The sequence below is a fragment of the Phaseolus vulgaris genome, chromosome 11 (assembly GCF_000499845.2).
Source record: "Phaseolus vulgaris cultivar G19833 chromosome 11, P. vulgaris v2.0, whole genome shotgun sequence".
Lineage (NCBI taxonomy): Eukaryota > Viridiplantae > Streptophyta > Magnoliopsida > Fabales > Fabaceae > Phaseolus > Phaseolus vulgaris.
Window position 1 is genome coordinate 22643879 of NC_023749.2, and position 20768 is coordinate 22664646.

A 20768-nucleotide genomic window follows, 5' to 3' on the forward strand; every position below is an offset into this window, starting at 1 on the left:
ATTATATTTACCTCACTTCCCATCCTCGTTGTGCAGGATAAATTAATGACTGTTCCTTCAGATTCTTCAAGTAGTGCTTCTTCTGGAAATTGGCTTTTCAAAAACAAGGAACATGGGAAGACTAGTGCTGCAGCTAGTCTGGTATGCGATTTCATACTGAGCCGCTTTTTCTTATGGGTTTGGATCATGTCAAATTTAATTTACAACACTAATGTATTGTTTCAGGGTATGATTTTACTGTGGGACGTTGACTCAGGACTTGCTCAACTTGACAAGTACTTCCATAGTAATGATAATCATGTTATTGCTGGTGCATTATTGGGAGTCGGAATTGTCAATTGTAGTATCAAGAATGACTGTGATCCTGTGAGTTTCTTTTATCCTTATGTTTTCTGGATATGAGGGGGTATACCACTTAATTTCTTAGTTTATATTTTAGATCTGATTTAATTCCTTTTCAGGCAATGGCACTTCTTGGTGATTATACAGACAAAGAAGACACATCAATCAGGATTGGTGCTATAATGGGTTTGGGAATTGCATATGCTGGTTCCCAGAATGAGCAGGTGATCTATATTTCTCTATATTTTTGAAAATCTTGTAATAATTTTTGTTGAGAATTGAGATACACACTATATGCAAATGCGAAGTTTTTAATTTGTTCTTGCTTCTTTCAGTTACGGGAGAAACTGACAGGTGTACTGAATGATTCTAAAGCATCACTTGATGTGCTTGCTTTCACTGCTATTTCTCTGGGCTTGATCTTTGTGGGTTCTTGCAATGAGGAAATTGCCCAAGCAATTATATATACACTAATGGACAGGAGTGAGTCAGAGTTAGGAGAGCCCCTTACCCGACTTTTACCTCTTGGCCTTGGTCTTCTATATCTTGGGAAGCAGGTAATCAGTTGTTTGCCAGTCTGTTGTCTTTATTTCTTGAATTAGAGGTTATTTTCTTATCACCTCATTAATCTCATTTCTATAATTTCTGAATAACAATTGATATTGAGCTGGTTCTGCTATTGGGCGAGGTCAAAGTTGTTATAATACTCACTTGTCACTTGTGCTTTGTTACTGCAGGACAGTGTTGAGGCAACTGCCGAAGTTTCAAAGACTTTTAATGAAAAAATTAGGAAGTATTGTGACATGACACTACTGTCATGTGCCTATGCTGGAACTGGAAATGTTCTCAAGGTACAATTTTATGAAGTTTAAAAAAAAAAACTTGTGCTCCACTTTTATGTTTATAATTGTGTATGCATGTTTTTATGTTTTGTATTTTCTGGCTCTTGTAGGTTCAGAATCTCTTGGGTCATTGTTCTCAACATCTTGATAAAGGTGAAACTCACCAAGGTCCTGCTGTGCTTGGAATTGCTATGGTAGCCATGGCTGAAGAACTGGGAGTTGAGATGGCAATTCGATCATTAGAACATCTTCTGCAGTATGGAGAGCAGAATATTCGCCGAGCAGTTCCTCTCGCACTTGGTCTACTTTGTATATCAAATCCAAAGGTAAGAAGTGGACTTGCTTCCCTGCATTTTATCATGTTTGCAGCTGTTTATTTTTTCAGTGTGAAAGTGAAATTAATTAACCTTGCTATGAAAAACATGAATTGTAGTTCAAACTATTATATCATTGTACGGGTGCAAGATCTCACTTTTGATAATCTTTGCTAAATTTTACGGAAACATTACAGGTCAATGTTATGGATACCTTAAGCAGACTGAGCCATGATACTGATTCAGAAGTAGCTATGGTGAGATGTCATGTCTATTTACTTTGGACAGTCTAGTCTACCTTTGATTATTTGTAGCTAATACAATTTATGTGCTTTAGGCGGCAGTAATCTCCTTGGGTCTAATAGGTGCTGGTACGAACAATGCCCGAATTGCTGGCATGCTTCGTAATCTTTCAAGTTATTACTACAAGGATACCAGCCTTCTATTTTGTGTGAGTTTTCTCTAAGATTCCCTCCTTATTTTCTAATTCCACTGTTTATATAGTCACCCATTTTCTTTTACTTACAGGTGCGGATTGCCCAAGGTCTTGTGCATTTGGGAAAGGGCTTATTAACACTTAATCCATATCATTCAGATCGTTTCCTACTATCACCGTAAGTAAACATATTCTTTCTGACCGTGTTGGCAACTTTATAATGACACATATACAGCTTTAGTGTAATATTTTCTAATCAACATTCTGTATCATTTTTACAGGACAGCGCTTGCTGGACTAATTACCATGTTGCACGCTTGCCTAGATATGAAAGCCATTGTGTTGGGGAAATATCACTATGTTCTGTACTTCCTCGTTTTGGCAATGCAGGTTTGTTTGAGTTTCATTTCCTCTTTCCAGTTAGACTCTTCCTTTTGCAATTCTCAGTCACGTTCTGTAATTTGTTGCAACAGCCAAGGATGTTACTGACTGTGGATGAGAACTTGAAGCCTTTACCAGTGCCAGTTCGTGTTGGCCAAGCAGTAGATGTTGTTGGACAAGCAGGTCGTCCTAAAACAATTACTGGCTTTCAGACCCACTCCACTCCTGTTCTCCTGGCTGCTGGGGACAGGGCAGAGCTGGCAACGGAAAAGTAATGCACCTATGCCTTCAAATTTTAAAACATGCCAAGCTTATGTTCTCTAATACTAACTATTTTTTTTTTCTTCAGATACCTTCCCCTATCGCCAATTCTTGAAGGTTTTGTAATTTTGAAGGAGAATCCAGATTATAGGGAAGAGTGAGAAGAGCCGACCCACGGCGGTGATGCTTTTTTCTTTTTGCTTAAGTGTCTGAAAAGTAGTTAGTTAAAATGTATGACAGTCATAATTTAGAAGAAATTGCTTAAAATCATTCCTTCGTTTGGATAAAATGATTGTCAGAGAATCTTAGCACGACAGTTTTAATTTCCATTTATTACTGAGCATATTCTTATACGAGCAATTTGGTTATGTGTAACTGTTATATTGACTGATTCGAAAGATGTAGTGTCGTGGTGCTGAGATAATTTTATTTGTAATCTTAATATTGTTGATTATCCTTGTGTAATTTACGCGTGAAACATTATGTTTAACAAAAATTCATATCGTCAAGGGTGTTGAAGTTAACGTCCTGTGCTGTTGAATGTTTTTCGACAGATGTAATGCAATGGTTATGCTATTGACTCTGCTTTGCTTATTGCTTGACTTAAGGATATGCATTGGTTCACAAGAAGAGAAGAGAAAGTAAAGTTTCAGTCATTAGTTTCCTGTTTTAGAAATCCAATTAAGTCGGATGATGTCTTAGAATCCTCTAATACACTGTTAATTCTGAAGTATAGCAATTATCTACAAAAGAAATCCTCTTTTTTTTTCTTCATTTTTCCTTTCAATCAAAATTGTGAATTCATAGAATGTAAGGATTTTGTCGGGATAAGAAATTAATAAAATATTAAGTTTAAAATGATTAAGTATTTTTTTTAAGTCCACACACAAGATATTGGTTGAGTTTTGCTCAAGAGTTTTTTTTACAAGAATAAAGAAACTATAATTTAGGGTTTTGGCCTGCTTGATTGTTAAATGTAGTTTTGACACCGTCGCTTGTTGCTTTGCAATAGAGTATATAATTCAATAGTGCAACACTTTCCTCGTTTTTTTTTTCAGATCAGGGCAATTTTATTTGTTTATCAGAAAAAAAAAATATGAATAAATTAAAAAAATACTTAAGAAATATCCCAATCTTTATAAAAAAATTTAAACCTCATATCTAACGTACAACATCAGAACCACAACAATTTACAACAAAACCAGCAATACCAAAAACTCTAGAAAACCTAAACATCATAATTTATTATGCAGAAAATGAGTACCTAGACAACCTTCAAAATTATGCAGTACAAAAGTATGCTGCACACCCAGCTTCTAAAAACCTCTTAGACGACATCATACAGACAATTATAGCACAAAACACAGAGATGACATCCTATAAAAATTTACACTGGTCACAGAACTTGTTTCTTCTGAATTTGAGACGTTCACATTCTCCCCAAACACATCAACGTACACAACTTCAAGCACAAGCAAACTGCCACCTACAAACTGTTTGACCTCCTTTGTAAATACCATTAGAAGGGCTTTTAAATTCCTCTTCCTGCACACAAAGACAAGCAACCTTCCCCACCCATTAAGATTATCACCCTGCAAGTACCTCCATCATGTATACAATACTCCTTTATAATTACCTCTACCAACCTATTCACCTTCACTTTACCCCTTCCCCTTTACTTAAAACTTTTGATATATTGAAGAGAAGGTATTTGAGTCACCTTGTGTCTAAGGAGGGTGTTGTTTTCCTCTATTTGCAGGAAACGAAAACTTCCTCTTTCTCAGATGCCAGATGTTTTCTGTTGTGGAAGAGCAGTAACATTGGATGGATACATCTTGAAGGGATTAATGGGGCAGGAAGTATGTTAACAATGTGGAATAAGGAAGCATTCGAGTATGGAAGCCACGCTGTCGGGACTGGCTTTATCGCTATAGCAGGCTATCATCTTGAAACAAAATGTCATTGTGTGGTGGTAAATGTTTATGCAGCATGTAATTTACAGGATAAAATTCTCTTGTGGGAAGCATTAACGACTCTCAAGCAATCCTACCAGAATTTGGCTTGGTGTCTATGTGGTGATTTCAATGCTGTTAGGAGGCCCGAGGAGAGGAAAGGAATTAGAGGCCATTCAAGTCAAAAGAAGGAGATTGCAGGTTTTAATAACTTTATTCAAAATAATGGTTGGATGGACATTCCTGGTGTAGGAAAAAGGTTTACATGGTTTAAAGCGAATGGCACAACAAAGAGTAGATTGGATAGATTTCTGGTCTCTGAAGAGTGGCTCCAAATTTGGCCGGCATCCAAACAATATGTGCAACAGAAAGTCGTCTCGGATCACTGTGCTCTAGTCTTAAAATCATGTGTTAAAGATTGGGGGCCTAAACCTTTTCGAACCCTCAATGTATGGCTGAAGGAACCAGGGTTCATTGCAATGATAAAGGTTAAATGGGAATCATATCAGGTGGAAGGTAATCGCATTTCCGCTCTGAAAGAAAAGCTGAAACTCTTAAAGGCTGATCTTAAAGAGTGGAACATAAGGGTTTTTGGTTGTGTGGAATCGGATAAAAGACGTATTGAGATGGAAATTGAGAATTTAGACGGGGAGGATGACATTGATGCTCTAGAGGACGAGGGAAGGCTGGATCTGCTCAGTCAACTGGGGTTGGTTAATAGAAAGCTAGATTCCATTTACAGGCAAAAAGCAAGGGTGAATTGGCTAAAGCATGGGGACTCTAACTCCAATTTTTTTCATTCCGCGATTCGATGGAGAAGGTTAAAAAATGAGGTCAAAGGAGTTGTGGTGAACTCTCAGTGGTGTGAGGAACCGGAAGTTGTAAGGAGGGAAGCAAAGTCTATCTTTGAGAAGAGATTCATGGCTACGCAGGACTTTGGTGTACATTTGGGTTCGGTGGAATTCAGGACGTTGCCCTTGGAGGTAAGCAGAAATATGGTTGTCAACTTCACCGAGGAAGAAGTGAAGAATGCTGTATGGGAATGTGGAGGCTCAAAAAGCCCGGGCCCGGACGGGTTCAACTTCAATTTCATTAAGAGTTGTTGGGAAGTGCTTAAGGCGGATGTTATGGCAGCAGTGCAACTTTTTCATACCACTGGTTCTCTTCCGAAAGGTTGCAATGCCTCTTTCATTGCGCTCATCCCCAAAGCAAGAGATCCGTCCTCGCTCGATCAATTCAGACCCATCTCTTTTGTTGGTGTAATATACAAGATTATCACTAAAGTCTTGTCAAGCCATATGAAGAATATTATGCCGTTTATCATTGATGAATGTCAGTTAGCCTTTATTAGTGGAAGAGGATTATTGGACAGTGTCGTTATGGCCAATGAGGTCCTTGAGGATATAAAGAGAAATGGTAAAAGTGGGGTGTGCTTCAAGGTGGATTTTGAAAAGACATACGACTCGGTGAGATGGAGCTTTTTGTTCGATATGCTACACAGGCTAGGCTTCCATGATAAGTGGATCTCGTGGGTTAAAGGATGTTTGGCTTCATCGTCAGTATCTGTGTTGGTTAATGGGAGCCCTACGGAGGAATTCAAACCTTCTAGGGGGTTGAGACAGGGCGATCCAATGGCTCCATTCCTTTTCTTAGTGGTTGCTGAAGGTTTAGCAGGTTTGGTGCGCTGAGAACGAATGTCCTTAGGGGGCTCAAGGTGGGAAGAAATAATGTTGAGTGCTGTTTGTTACAGTTCGTAGATGACACACTTTTTTTGTGTGAGGATTCCTTTGATAGCATTTTTGCAATTAAGGCTATCCTTCGGTGCTATGAGATTGCATCGGGTGTGAAAGTCAACTTCCATAAGTCCAAGTTGTCCGGTATTAAAGTGGACGGGTTTGCCATGAGCACGTATGCTAAAACTCTGAATTGTAATACGATGAAGCTTCCGTTCCAATATCTGGGGGTTGAGGTGGGTGGTAACCCGAGGAAGATACAGTTCTGGGATCCGGTAGTTAAAAAGGTCGAAGCCAAACTTAGCTCTTGGAAGGGGAGATTTCTTTCAATGGCAGGACGAATCTGTTTATAGAAATCAATGTTCACAGCCATTCCTCTGTTCTATCTCTCCATTTTCAAAGCTCCTGTAGCAGTGTACAATAAAATCAATAGCATTCAGCGGAAGTTCCTATGGGCGTGGAGAAAACAGAGTAAGTCGATATCCTGGGTAAGCTGGGATAATGTGTGTAAGCCTCTAGAGTTAGGAGGCTTGGGGGTGAAGGATATGAAGAACTTTAATGTGGCCCTCCTAGCTAAATGGAGATGGAGGCTCATGAGTAGTGAAGGAGGTAAGTGGAAAGAGATTATATCATCTAAATACGGTACAGGAGCAGAAAATATGAACCTGAGGTCGAAGTACCAATCATGGTGGTGGAAGGATCTCACTAAAATCTGCAGTGAAGGTGTCGAAGACGGTTGGTTCCAAAAGGCCATTGGGTGGAAAGTAGGTAACGGAGCCAGAGTGAGATTCTGGGAGGATGTGTGGCTTGGGAATGAATGTCTTAGATCGGTTTATCCTAGACTTTTTTCCTTGTCTCTTGATCAAGGTAAAAGGGTGGGGGAGGTAGGAGTATGGGAAGAGACTACATGGCAGTGGAATCTGAACTGGAGGAGGGGCAGGTTCCAGTGGGAGACGGATATGGAGGAAGATCTCTTGTCCAGACTTAGTACGGGCGCTGTGTGGAAGGATTCCCTTGACCAACTCCTATAGAAGGGGGACCAGAAGGGTATGTTCTCTGTTAAGTCAGCGTACTCTATGTTGGATAATCACCAATGCTCAGCTGCAAGAGAAGGTGTGTTCAGTCTCCTATGGCAAGCTAAAGCCATGCCCAAGGTACTTACGACAGCCTGGAGAATTCTCATCGATAGGATTCCTAATAGAGTTAATTTGTTGAGAAGAGGTGTGCAGGTGACATCAACTCGTTGTGTTCTTTGCAACCTGTCGGAGGAATCCTCTCAACACCTTTTTCTAGAATGCGGTTTTGCTCAACAAGTGTGGTCTCGATGTTATAGGTGGATTGGTATTCTAGGTGTCCAAAATAAAGATCTCATGAACCACTTTATGAATTTTCATCTAACTCATTTGTCCAGTCAACAGAATCAAGTATGGCTAGGTTTTTGGGCGGCCGTTGTTAGCTGTATTTGGGAGCACAGGAACATAGTGGCTTTTAGACAAGGGGTGCCTGACTCCGATGAGATTTTCCAGAACGCTCAGCTGCAGTCCTGGTTGTGGTTAAAGCACAAAACATCAGATTTTTCGTACGCTTTCTCGGACTGGCTTTTGTATCCGAACCAGTGCCTCCTCTTGGTTCGCTGAGTGGTTGAAGCAAGGGCTGGAACAGGTATGGCGTAGTAAGGAAGTGAGGGTGGTTTTTTAGTAGGTATAAGGTGTTCGCGTCTTTGCTGTTGGTAGTAGCCGGTTTCGGGAGTTTATCCCTGAAAGTGGACATGGAACCCCCCTGGGTCAGGCCTGTGTTGTTCTTGTTTATTTCTAAATGGATCTTTTTTGCTGTGTTTGTTATTGCGGTAGAGTAAATCTGAGAGATAGGTGGGGGTGTGGAAGGAGTGTGTGTTATAATTTTCTGAATTTTGCAGCCTTCAATGGGGATCCATAGTTTTTTGGTGTTCCTTGGAAGAAATATGTCAGAAGCAGAGCTTGTTTAGTATCAGGGCGGTACAGAATGGGGTATCCTTATAGTGTTGACAAAATTCCATGTTCAAAAACCACTAAAGGCAAAAACCCCACAATCTTTGGTGGACCATGCTAAAAAACTCCATGACTTAGTTGGAAATGCAATCACTGAAGGTAATTTCTTTGTTTTGGAAGTGGCCTATTTAATTGTTGTAGTTTATGTCGTGCCTCTCGGTAGATCTGTACTATCACCAGCAATAGAACTAGCTCTATGTTAGAAGTTTAGTTCTGAAGGCAGCTGATTCTCACGGATTAATAAGGCCGTTAGTTAATCCACTTTCATTGAGTTTTGCTTCACCAAGCAATACTGATGGAAAGTTGGCAAAGGGAGCTCTTGGAGCTCGTAGGTCATGCTGGGAGCCGATGTGGACGAGCATCTTCTTAGGTTGTAATAATATATGAAAAGGAGCTGATATATCTCGATACGAACACCATGTGTGTACCGTGGGGTTCAGCTGAGAGCTTTTACGCTTCTAGAAGGTGTTTGTGATGGACATGATGGACAACAGATCTCCTTTTTTGCATCTTTAACTTTGAGGCATCGTTGGAGCAAGGAACCATTCCCATTTTTGCAAGGCTCTCCTTTGTAGAAACTGATTTATCAACACTGAACTATCAGTTAATGCATGGCTGAAGCGGGAGAGAGCAGAAGACAAGAATTGCTATGCAGCCTTTGAAGCAGCGGGCACCAATGGTTGTATAGGAAGTATATATTTTGATGCTAGCCTTTATGTGCGTCTTAATTTGCTTAGATGCTAGGATGAATGCCAGCCCCGGGAAGCCGCTTTTGGCCACACTTCTGCAATGGTGAGTCAATACAGATGAATAGCAAAAACAAGGGATTGACTGGTGGAGATTGCTCAAATAACACAAATCTCTGACTTATGCAGCATTAGCCTATGTTCTCTGTTGCTAGGCTATATAGAATGAGAGGAGGAAGGAGGTGCTGTGGTATGTGGGGATGCATGATGACGTTGTTGCTTCTGTGTGTTCTTGTTTTCTTAGTGTTATTAGAGGTAGGGTGTTGTTTTAATGCTAGCTTTTGCAGTGTTTTATTGCAAACAGTTCAACCTCTTTTTTCTATGAGGGCGTTTTTATGTAAAAGGGTTGAGATACTCCTTTGTATCTCCTCTAATTTTAATTCCATTCTTTGCTGATAAAAAAATATATATATATAAAAAAGACTAATGAAAAATATAATCTTATGTTTAAGTTGTACGATATGAAAAATTCTTCTAAATTTCTACTATGTTGAGACACCTCACAGCACTGCATAATGCACTGTGCAAGTTAATTAACTTCAAGCATAAACATGATTTTTTAATACATATTTTACTGTCACCTAAAATTAATTCAAATTTATATCACAAAACTCCTTTCTTATTAATTACTCATTCTTAATCTCTTAATATCTTTAGTATATGATTAATAATATTATAAAAAAAATTATTAAATTAAAATTAATTTTAGACATAATAAATATAGTTATTAGACTAAATTAGATATTATTTTATAAACTAAAAACTTATTGATATTTAAAGTAATTTTTATTATTAATAAAAAATTATAAATTAATTATAAATTTGTATCGAATTAACTAGGAAGTCTAAGTCTTTAATTATAACTACTCATATAATAAAGTTGATAGCTAAAATTTTGGTAACTAATTAAATATAAATTTAGAAATTAATTTATAAATTTTTATCAATAATAAAAATAATTTTAAATATTAATAATTTTTTAATATATAAAATAATATCTAATTTAGTTAAATAACTAATTTTTTTTCTCTAAAATTATTTTTTATTTAATAATTTTTTAATAATAAAAAAATAATAAAGAAATGTAAAATATTTTGGAAATGTTTCAACTTTATATTATTTTTTTCAGTTGTGTTTGCCTTCATTTAAACTGATAAACCCTCATGGTACAATGGTGAACCACCTTATGTTCTTTTATTATGAAAAAAAGTGTTATTTGGTGGTGAAAAGATGATGATTAAATGAGTATATGATGCAGATAGCAACAGAAGGAGACCCAGTTCAGAGAATGGTGTTTGTAGTAAGGGGGCCACCTTAAAAGCAGCCAAGTTCCAAGGGATGGTGTGAAGAGTTGCTGCATGTTAGGGCCAGGAAACTTCAGTGGTGATGAGCTTCTTTCATGGTGTTTGAGGAGACCCTTCACAGAAAGTCTTCCACCATCTTCATCCACACTCATCACATTGGAAACCACTGAGGCTTTTGGCCTTGAAGCCGAGGATGTGAAGTACGTGACACAACATTTCAGGTACACATTTGTTAAGGAAAAGGTGAAGAGAAGTGCAAGGTATTACTCACCAGGGTGGAGAACTTGGGCTGCAGTGGCCATTCAATTGGCTTGGAGGAGGTACAAGCATAGGTTGACTTTGACCTCTCTGTCCTTTATAAGGCCTAGGAGACCCTTGTCAAGGTCCTCTTCCATGGGAGAAGATAGGCTTCGCCTCTACACTGCTTTGTTGACCTCACCAAAGACTAATCAAGATGATTTTATGTGTGGGTGTGGAGTTTTATTTGTTTTTGTTTGAACTAACTTATATTTTTAATATCATTTCTTTTAGAAATGAATTGTTTTTACCAAATTCAAGTTTAGTTATTAGATTTTACTTTTAATGAGTTTAATGATTTCGAAAATAAACCAATTTTTTCTCAACTAAAAAAATATATTATTTAAATATACATAATAAAGACGTTAAATAAAATTGAATTCTTTTTTTTTATAAAGTTTTGTGTCACGCGCTAATACTGTTGTTAATTGTCTAGATCTTCATTTTATTTGTTGTAGCAAAAATATTATTTTTAATTACAAAAATTTATATAATTATTTTTAATATTTACTTAAATATTTGTGGTTTATGTTTGATTGTCTTGTGTTGCAGAAAGGTAAATTGTGTTGCAGAAAGGTAAATGAAGGTAAAGTTTTCCTCCTTATGCACTTCTACCGTAACCTCCTCAACTGCAAGAGAAAACCTAAATAGAGTCCTCATAATTTTTTTCCAATTTTCCTTTAACATCCTTATTATTGCATTTGAAATAATATTCAGTACTTTTTCAAAAAAAAAAAAACATTAAATTCATAAAAGTCATAGTTTAATAAGAATTTTTTTGCATCGTGTAACTTTATAAATATTACACAGATTATATAACTTTATACCTTTCACTAGTACAAAATTCTTCAATAACGACATCCTTCAAAGACGGTTTGGAGAGAACCATCGTTAAAAACTACGCGGTGGCAATTTTGTAATTTTTTCGAATTTTTTTTGGACTTTTAACGACGGTTCTCCCCACAACCGTCGTTAAAAGTGCGTGGGGTGGACTTACAACGACGGTTCATCCCAGAACCGTCGTTAAATGTGCGCGGGGTGGACTTACAACGACGGTTCATCTGAGAACCGTCGTTAAAACCTGTTTTAAACTCATCTTTTCCCACTCTCCTTATTTTCATTCAGAAACAAAATTTCCCGCTGCCCTACGACCCACCGCCGCTCCTGCTCGACCGTGACCAAGCCCGTGACCGTCGCGACCCAGCCGCACCGCGCCGCACCGTGACCGACTGCCCTACCGCACCGCACCTTGACCGCCGCACCGCACCCTTCGCGCGACCACCCCTACCCTCGATCGTGACAGCCGCAGTCGCGTCCGAGCCGCGCCGCGCCGCCTCTGACGCACGACCACACCGCGCCGCCCCTGACCGCACCGCGCCGCGCCGCCCGTGAACCCTAAACCCCTGACGCCCGCGCGACACGACCGCGAGCCCTTCGCGCGACAGCACCGCCACACCGCGACCCTTCCCCAACCGCCCGCGCGACCGCACCGCGACCCCTTCGCGCGACAGCACCGCGCCGCACCGCGACCCTTCCCCAGCCGCCCGCGCGACCGCGACGACCGTTCCAGCGACAACCGTGCGCGCGATCCTCGACCGTTTCAGCGACCACCGACCCTGTGCCGCGACGCACATCCGTGAACACCGACTCCTTGCTGCAACCGCTTGTCGTGACCGCCCATCCATTTGAGGTTAGTGTATTCTTATTTATTATCACCTATGTTTTGAAAGTATTTGTTTTGAGTTTGATATTGATTGTTTATATTGAACGCATTGGTTCTGAGTCCGGAGGTGTTCGACCTTCGGCAATTTTCAGTCATTATATATTGTTTTGACATATTGAACGCACTGGTTCTGAGTCCAGAGGTGTCCGACCTTCGACAATTTTGTTTTATTTTTTCATGATTACATATTGAAAGTATTGGTTCTTAGTTTAGCAGTTCAATGGATCGGAGTTGGATTAATACACCACGAATAAGTGATACTTACGAAAAAGGGGTGGAAGAGTTCATACAATTCGCAGAACATAATGCCATTAGTTATAAGAATGGAGTAAGGATAAGGTGCCCTTGTATCAATTGTTTAAATGGAAGGATATTGACTGTTTCTGAAATTAGAGAACATCTTTTGTGTGATGGATTTTTGAAAAGTTATACAACATGGACGTGGCATGGTGAATTGTTAAACTTGCCAAGTGTGCACGGAGGTTCGGAGGAAGTTCATTTCTCAATGGATGATAGATTAGAAAACATGATTCGTGATGTAGGAGCAGAATCATTTGCTAATGCAGTTTTTGAAAATATGTCTAATGATGCAGAGACTCCTTTGTATCCTGGTTCAACTAACTTCACACGATTATCAGCAGTGTTAAGGTTGATGAATTTGAAGGCAATGAATGGATGGACCGACAAAAGTTTTACAGAATTGCTTCAATTGCTTAAGGACATGCTTCCAGAAGGAAATACCTTGCCCAATCGAAATTATGAGGCGAAAAAAATACTTTGTCCAATGGGTATGGAGTATAGAAAAATACATTCATGTCCTAACGATTGTATTTTATACAGAAATGAGTATGAAGATTTAAGAAGATGTCCCAGGTGTGGTTTGTCACGTTATAAGGTTAAGGTTGGTCAGAATGATGAAATTGATGAATTAACAAAGGAAGGTCCTCCTGCTAAGGTTGTTTGGTATCTTCCAATAATTCCAAGGCTTAAGCGTTTGTTTGCAAATGCAGATGACGCTAAAAACCTTAGGTGGCATGCAGATAATAGAAAATGTGATGGATTACTTCGTCATCCTGCTGATTCTTTGCAATGGAAGAATATTGATAAAGAATTTCCTGAATTTGGAAAAGAATCAAGAAACTTAAGACTTGGATTGGCAACTGATGGAATGAATCCATTTGGAAATTTAAGTAGTAATCATAGTTCATGGCCCGTTTTGTTAGTCATTTACAACTTACCTCCTGCTTTGTGTATGAAGCGCAAATACATGATGTTATCTATGATGATCTCTGGTCCAAAACAACCTGGAAATGACATAGATGTTTATCTTAATCCATTGATTGAAGATTTGAAATTATTGTGGAATGAAGGGGTTGATGTGTTTGACGCGTTTAAAAATGAATCTTTCCGATTGCATGCGATGTTGTTTTGTACTATCAATGACTTCCCTGCATATGGGAACTTGTCAGGTTATAGTGTGAAAGGCCATAGAGCATGTCCAATATGTCAAGACAAGACATCTTATGAGCAGTTGAAACATGGAAGAAAAACTGTGTATCTTGGGCATCGTAGATTTCTAAAGAAATATCATCCGTATCGTCGATTGAAAAAAGCTTTTAACGGATACCAAGAACATGACATTTGTCCCACTCCCTTAAGTGGTGTTGAAATTTATGAAAAAATAAAAAATGTTAATGTGACTTTTGGAAAAATGAAGAAGAAGCAAACTGTGAGTGAAATATGGAAGAAGAGATCAATCTTTTTTTATCTTCCGTATTGGTGTAAGTTAGATGTTAGACACTGTCTAGATGTAATGCACGTAGAGAAGAATGTGTGTGACAGTCTAATAGGAACACTTCTGAACATTAAAGGCAAAACAAAGGATGGTGTGAATGCATGTCTGGATTTGATTGAAATGAATATACGAGAGGAATTGGCACCGAGAGAAGTTGGTAAACGTACATACTTGCCTGCAGCGTGTTACACTTTGTCAAAGAAAGAGAAAACAAGTTTTTGTGAATGTCTTAAAGGTGTTAAGGTACCACAAGGCTACTCTTCAAATGTGAAGAGTCTTGTATCTATGAATGATTTGAAACTAATTGGCTTAAAGTCACATGATTGTCACGTTCTAATGCAACAATTACTACCGGTGGCTATTCGTGGAATCTTGCCCAAAAATGTTAGGCATACAATCACTCGACTATGTTCATTTTTCAATTCCATATGTAGTAAAGAGATTGACTCTCAGAAGTTGGATGAACTTGAAGAAGAAATAATTGTTATCTTGTGTCAACTCGAGATGTTTTTTCCTCCATCTTTTTTTGATATTATGGTACACTTGGTTGTTCATCTTGTAAGAGAAATCAGATTGTGTGGGCCAGTTTATATGCGATGGATGTATCCAGTTGAACGATACATGAAGATTTTGAAGGGATATGTGAAGAATCAATGTCGTCCAGAAGCTTCCATTATTGAAAGATACATTTCAGAAGAATCTATTGAGTTTTGTTCCGAGTACATGTCAAAAGCCAAATGTATAGGAGTTCCTGAAAAAGGTTGGCACTCTCGTAGATTCATAAGTAAATCTTCAAGAGGTGTACATGTCATAAGCAAATCTAGAGAAGAGGTTCTGCAAGCACACTTGTATATCTTAAATAACACTGATGAGGTGTTACCATACTTGGATACACACAAAGACATTGTCAAATATAAAAATCCAAGACAATCAGAAAAATGGGTGTTAATTGAGCATAACAAAACTTTCATGTCATGGTTTAAGCAACAAATAATGAATGATCCATCAGCATCTGAAACATTAACATGGCTTGCAAACGGTCTCAAATTTGATGTTTTATGTTGTTCTGGCTATGAAGTAAATGGTTGTTTGTTTTACACAAAGTCTCGAGATGATAGGAGTACAGTGCAAAATAGCGGAGTCACCTTGGAGGCAGAGTCTATGCAGTTTTCAACTGCAAAGGATCAAAATCCTGTTGTGGGATCAATGCCTTATTATGGTGTCATAGTAGAGATTTGGGAAGTTAATTATACCAAGTTTACTGTACCTGTTTTCAAATGCAAGTGGGTTGACAATAAGACTGGTGTCAAAGTTGATGAATCAGGAATGACTTTGGTTGACTTTCGAAAGATAGGTTATCATGACGAACCATTTATAATGGCACATCAAACTTCCCAAGTTTTCTATATCCAAGATCCTACGTCTGACCACTGGTCTGTTGTGCTACATGGAAAAAAACAACATAATGACCCAGAAGATACAAACAATGACATTTGTGAGATTGAATCACTTACAAGAACGACCATCAATAAAGAGTACGAGGATGTTGCTGATGTTGTACATGCAACTCGAAATGATCATGATGAAGGAATATATATTTGTATGTACATGTGATTCATGTTTAGTTTTACAATATATTTCATTTTTATTATATTTCATATTCTTGATGCTTATTATATTTTTTTGATAACAGGAACATGGCAGATGATAAAGTTTCCCATTCAAAAACTGGTAGAGGACCTACAAGATTGAAGAATATGTTTAAGAAGATAACTAAAGATGACAAAATACCTTTGTCTATTGATATCCACACTGGTGTGCCCACTGGGCAACATGCAAAGAAATATAGGAGTTATCTCGGAGTACTTTCTCGTGAAAGGATCTCTATCTTAACTCAGTCCTGGGATCACGTGACTGACCACGAGAAAAACATGATTTGGCAAGATATTCTGGTATGTAACTGTTTTTACTTTGCTAAATCTAAAGTTCTTTTATACTTTGTTTTTGTTTATGAACTAATTCTTTCAAACAATGTAGACACATTACAACATCCCGAATGTGGAAACCTTGAAAGCGAAGGTTCTTTCAGATGTGGGTGTCAAGTTTCGTCAGTTTAAATCAAAATTGACAACAGATTATATATATGGGAAAAGGAAAGAAGAAAATCCTTGTGCAAAATATGCATCCATTGATGAAGAAACTTGGCAGCAGTTTGTCAATATTCGACAAACTGAAAAATGGCAGGTTAGTATCACTTTTATATTTGAATATAGTTTATATTAACGTATTACTAAATTTTGAGTGTTATGATAGGAGGTTCGAAACAAAGCAAAAGCCAATCAGGCACATAATGATACCCCACACCTATTGTCTCGTGGTGGTTATAAGTTGCTAAAGCAGAGGATGCTTGAAGAAAAGATTAAAGCACGTTCTACTTCCATTGAGGAAATGAATAGTGTAGATTCTTTAAGACCTCCATCCCCACCACTCCGACATGAGATGTGGAAGGGTGCCCGTATAAACACATTAGGGACATGGAGTTCTAAGTCTACAGAAGAAACAGTTGAACGCATTGTAAGTTTGACAATTTCTTTTCAATGTGTTATTTTAAATTCTATGTGTTATTTTAAATTCAATGTGTTGAAATTTGTCAATTTCTTTTCATTTGTTTTAGGATTCTCTTAATGAGCAATCAACACAGGGGACTTTTAAACCATGTGGTCGCAATGATATTCTTAATGTTGCTCTCGGACGACCTGAACACCCTGGACGTGTTCGTGTAGCTGGATATGGGGTTGGGATTCGGTCATACTTTGGACCTCCATCACACAGCAAGGAACAATTGTCCAATGAACCTAGCCAAGAGTATTTACTACAACTACGTGAGCAGTTAAAGGCTGAGGTAACTCAAGAGCTTAAAGAAAGCTTCATGGAGGAGTTTAGTGCGCGAATGGAAATGGAGTTCAAAAAGCGGTTGGAGGGTTTAGGACACTCACAGCAACCACCTACTATGGTAGAAGATGAACCACCTCCGCCTCCTATTAAGAAAGTCAGCACTAAAGGGAGTTGTTCGGCAGTTGATCTATCAGGGGATGACTTTGGCTCAACTAGCCAATGCGAATTATATGTTGAGTGTAATTCCTCAACCCGATTCGTTGCCTTGGGTAAGTGTTATGAAGGGGTCACAATGTTACACAATGTGCCTCTTCCTTCTAATTTGATGAAGGTCACGGTGGAGAAGGTCCTTTATGGTGATCTTGCAGTTCCTGTGCCGACATCAGAGGTGACAATTGTGGCAGAGGCATTACATACTTTCGTTGCCTGGCCTAGACATCTCGTCAGACCTATAGACTCTATGGTATATATTTGCACTAATACTAATACAACTATGATATATTACATTCTAACTAATTTAAGCATTTTTTGTTTTGATGAGTAGCAGGAACCTAAGACAAATTTGCCTCTGGGAAAGAAGAAAATAGTCTCCATTGATGATCCTCTGGCGGCATTGGTGGAAGTTGCTACAGCTTTAGATACAACCGTCTTAGAGGTTCCATGGGATGCCAATGTTTTTGGAAGGCATAGTAATCTACCGTTGTACGTTCACATGTCTGATTTGTTGGACCTTGCATCCGGAGATCAAGAGATTAACATAACAGTTCTGCAATTATGGATGATGTAAGTTCAAATTTTAAATTCTTTATACTTTTGATTTATTAAATATATTACTAACTTATTGAAATTTAGGTATCTTTCTGGATTATGCTTTGATGAGGGGAAACATAATATATATGGGTTTTTAGACCCTCAAATCACTCAATCAATTGGAAACAAGAAGTCGGAAACACAAACATACATCACCACTGCCTTAAAGAATGGTGGAAAACACATTTATTTTGCTTTGTACATCCATGAGTAAGTTCTTATTTATTAAATAAGTTTTAATAAATTATTGAAATAAGAGAAACTAATTAACTGATTTGTTATACAGGCGTCATTGGCAACTATTGATCATATCTGTTCAAGATCATACCGTTGCATGGTTTTGCTCCTTGCATAAAAAACCTCCTGCCTATTTTAAAAACATTATAGATAGGTACGACAGTTTCATTTAACATTTATTATTACTTATATATTATATAATGTTATGTATTCTAACATGAAATCTTATTATTTTAGTGCTTACTCTGGATATAATATGTTGTGTGGGAGGAGAACTTCAAACGCACAAAAACTCACTTGGATGTACCTTAAGGTATTTAAAGTATATTTGTTCACTTAATTTAATGTGTTTCACTCATTCATTTAATACATTTATTTTCACATGCAGTCCAACAGGCAACCTCAAAATTATGAGTGCGGTTATTATGTTATGCAGTGGATGTTGACTATTTTGCAAGCTGAAATTAAGAAAGGTTGGGATAAGGTAATACCTCAATACAATAAACACTTTAAAATTTGAGATTTATTAATCATGCACTAATTCAAAATATTTCAAATGTCACAGTTGTTCAACGACCAACACCCGCTAGATTTAGAAGCATTGGAGTATGTGAGAACAACATGGTCAAAGTATTTTGTAACCATGTATAACACTCTAGTATAGATAAATCATTACAATGACAAATTTTTTCATATATTACCAAACTTTTTTGTATTATGTTATAATTTGTTGTATGTAATTTTTATATTTAAATTATGATTTGAAATGTTTTTATTTTCTGGAATTGAAAACTTTATGCAGGTTATTTGAGATTTTTTAAAAAATAAATTTTTTTATTTTTTTTTAAACAATACATATAACGACGGTTCCACTTGGAACCGTCTTTAAAAGGGACACTTATAACGACGGTTCCTAGAGGAATCGTCTTTGAAAGTCACGTAATTTTTTTTTTTGAAAAATAGAAACCACTTTTAACGACGGTTTTCACAACCGTCGTTATAAGTCCATACCTTTTAACGACGGTTCCCAGAACCGTCGTTAAAAATTCATACCTTTTAACGACGCCTGTAATAACGACGGTTCTGGAACCGTCTTTAAATGTCGATTTTAACCGTCGTTAATTTACCTTTTTGTACTAGTGTTTTCACATTATAATAACTCTAAAATAAACTTTTTTTTTCCATTATGTCTCTAACACTCCTACTTTTCATTTACTAGTGCAAAATACGTAATTAACGACTCCTTATAAAGACGGTTCATAAAGAGAAGTCGTTATGGGTACACATCCTTGTCCACCGAAGGACGATCCTACTTTCCTAGCTTGAGGAAGGGGGGTGATAAAATTATTCTGGGCCCAAATCTTTTTCTTTTTGGCACTGACTGTTTGTTGCATAAGCCCATTTACTACAAGAAAAACGTGAATTATATACGGATTATTACATACGGATCAAAATCCGTATGTAAAATCAACATTACGTACATATTCAATTCCATATGTAAATAGATATACATACGGATTTTTTTCGTATGTAATTACATACGAATACCGAAATTGGATCCGCGATAGCTGGAGACAAGAGGTTTGTATGAGAAAACATAAGTTCTGCTTGAGCTTCTAAAGATAAAAGCACATGAACAACCATTTGATCGCCATCAAAGTCTGCATTGAATCCCTTACAAATTAATGGATGCAAACAAATAGCACGCCCCTCTACTAAAATGGAATGCCTGTATACCTAATCTATGCAGAATAGGTGCTCTATTTAGCAATACGGGATGTCCCTGCATAACTTCTTGAAGTATTTCTCATACAATCGGTTCTTTTTGTCGAATTTTACTCTTAGCAATTCCTATGTTCGAATCAGAATGTTTTCGAATTAGACCACGAATTAGAAATGTCAATCCACATCTATGTAATGAAAGTGATGGACCTACAATAATGACACAACAACCCGAATAATCAACTCGTTTCCCAAGTAGGGTCTCGCGAAATCTTCCCTCTTTACTCTCGATTATATCATTGGCACCACAAAATAAAAATTGCAGTTGATGGAATTCGAAACCAGGTCCATTCAACAACCAAAGAAAATTGAACCACTACACCAGACAAAATCTTTAGTATTATTATGATTATTATTATTATTAATAATATGAGTAATATTAATAATATGAGTAATATAACAATATGAATAATAATAATAATATTAATAATATGAGTAATATAACAATATTAATAATATGAATAATATGAATAATATTAATAATATGAATAATATGAATAATATGAATAATATTAATAATATGAATAATATGAATAATATTAATAATATTAATAATATGAATAATATTAATAATATTAATAATATTAATAATATTAATAATATTAATAATATTAATAATATTAATAATTTTAATAATATTAATAATATGAATAATATTTATAATATGAATAATATTTATAGTATGAATAAATATTAATAATATAAAAATATTAATAATATGAATAATATTAATAATATGAATAATATTAATAATATGAATAATATGAATAATATGAATAATATTAATAATGTGAATAATGTATCGTACGGTCCTCGGGCGTTGACTGGGTTCGGGCATTGACCAAAGTCAACATGATAGGACCCTTGGAAAGCGTAGCCAGTCAGAGAAGT

At 37.1% G+C, this 20768-nt stretch overlaps 1 protein-coding gene across 1 annotated transcript; it reads left to right on the forward strand.

The window, feature by feature from the left end:
- The first annotated feature begins 6 nt into the window (after nucleotides 1-6).
- LOC137831869 (26S proteasome non-ATPase regulatory subunit 2 homolog A) lies at nucleotides 7-3041 on the forward strand. The gene is made up of 12 exons (XM_068639736.1): nucleotides 7-141; nucleotides 226-366; nucleotides 462-566; nucleotides 678-899; nucleotides 1080-1193; nucleotides 1295-1510; nucleotides 1696-1755; nucleotides 1836-1949; nucleotides 2027-2112; nucleotides 2216-2324; nucleotides 2408-2586; nucleotides 2665-3041. The coding sequence occupies exons 1-12, from the start codon at nucleotides 46-48 to the stop codon at nucleotides 2735-2737; spliced, it is 1515 nt and encodes a 504-aa protein (XP_068495837.1). The 5' UTR covers nucleotides 7-45; the 3' UTR covers nucleotides 2738-3041.
- The last annotated feature ends 17727 nt before the right edge of the window (nucleotides 3042-20768 follow it).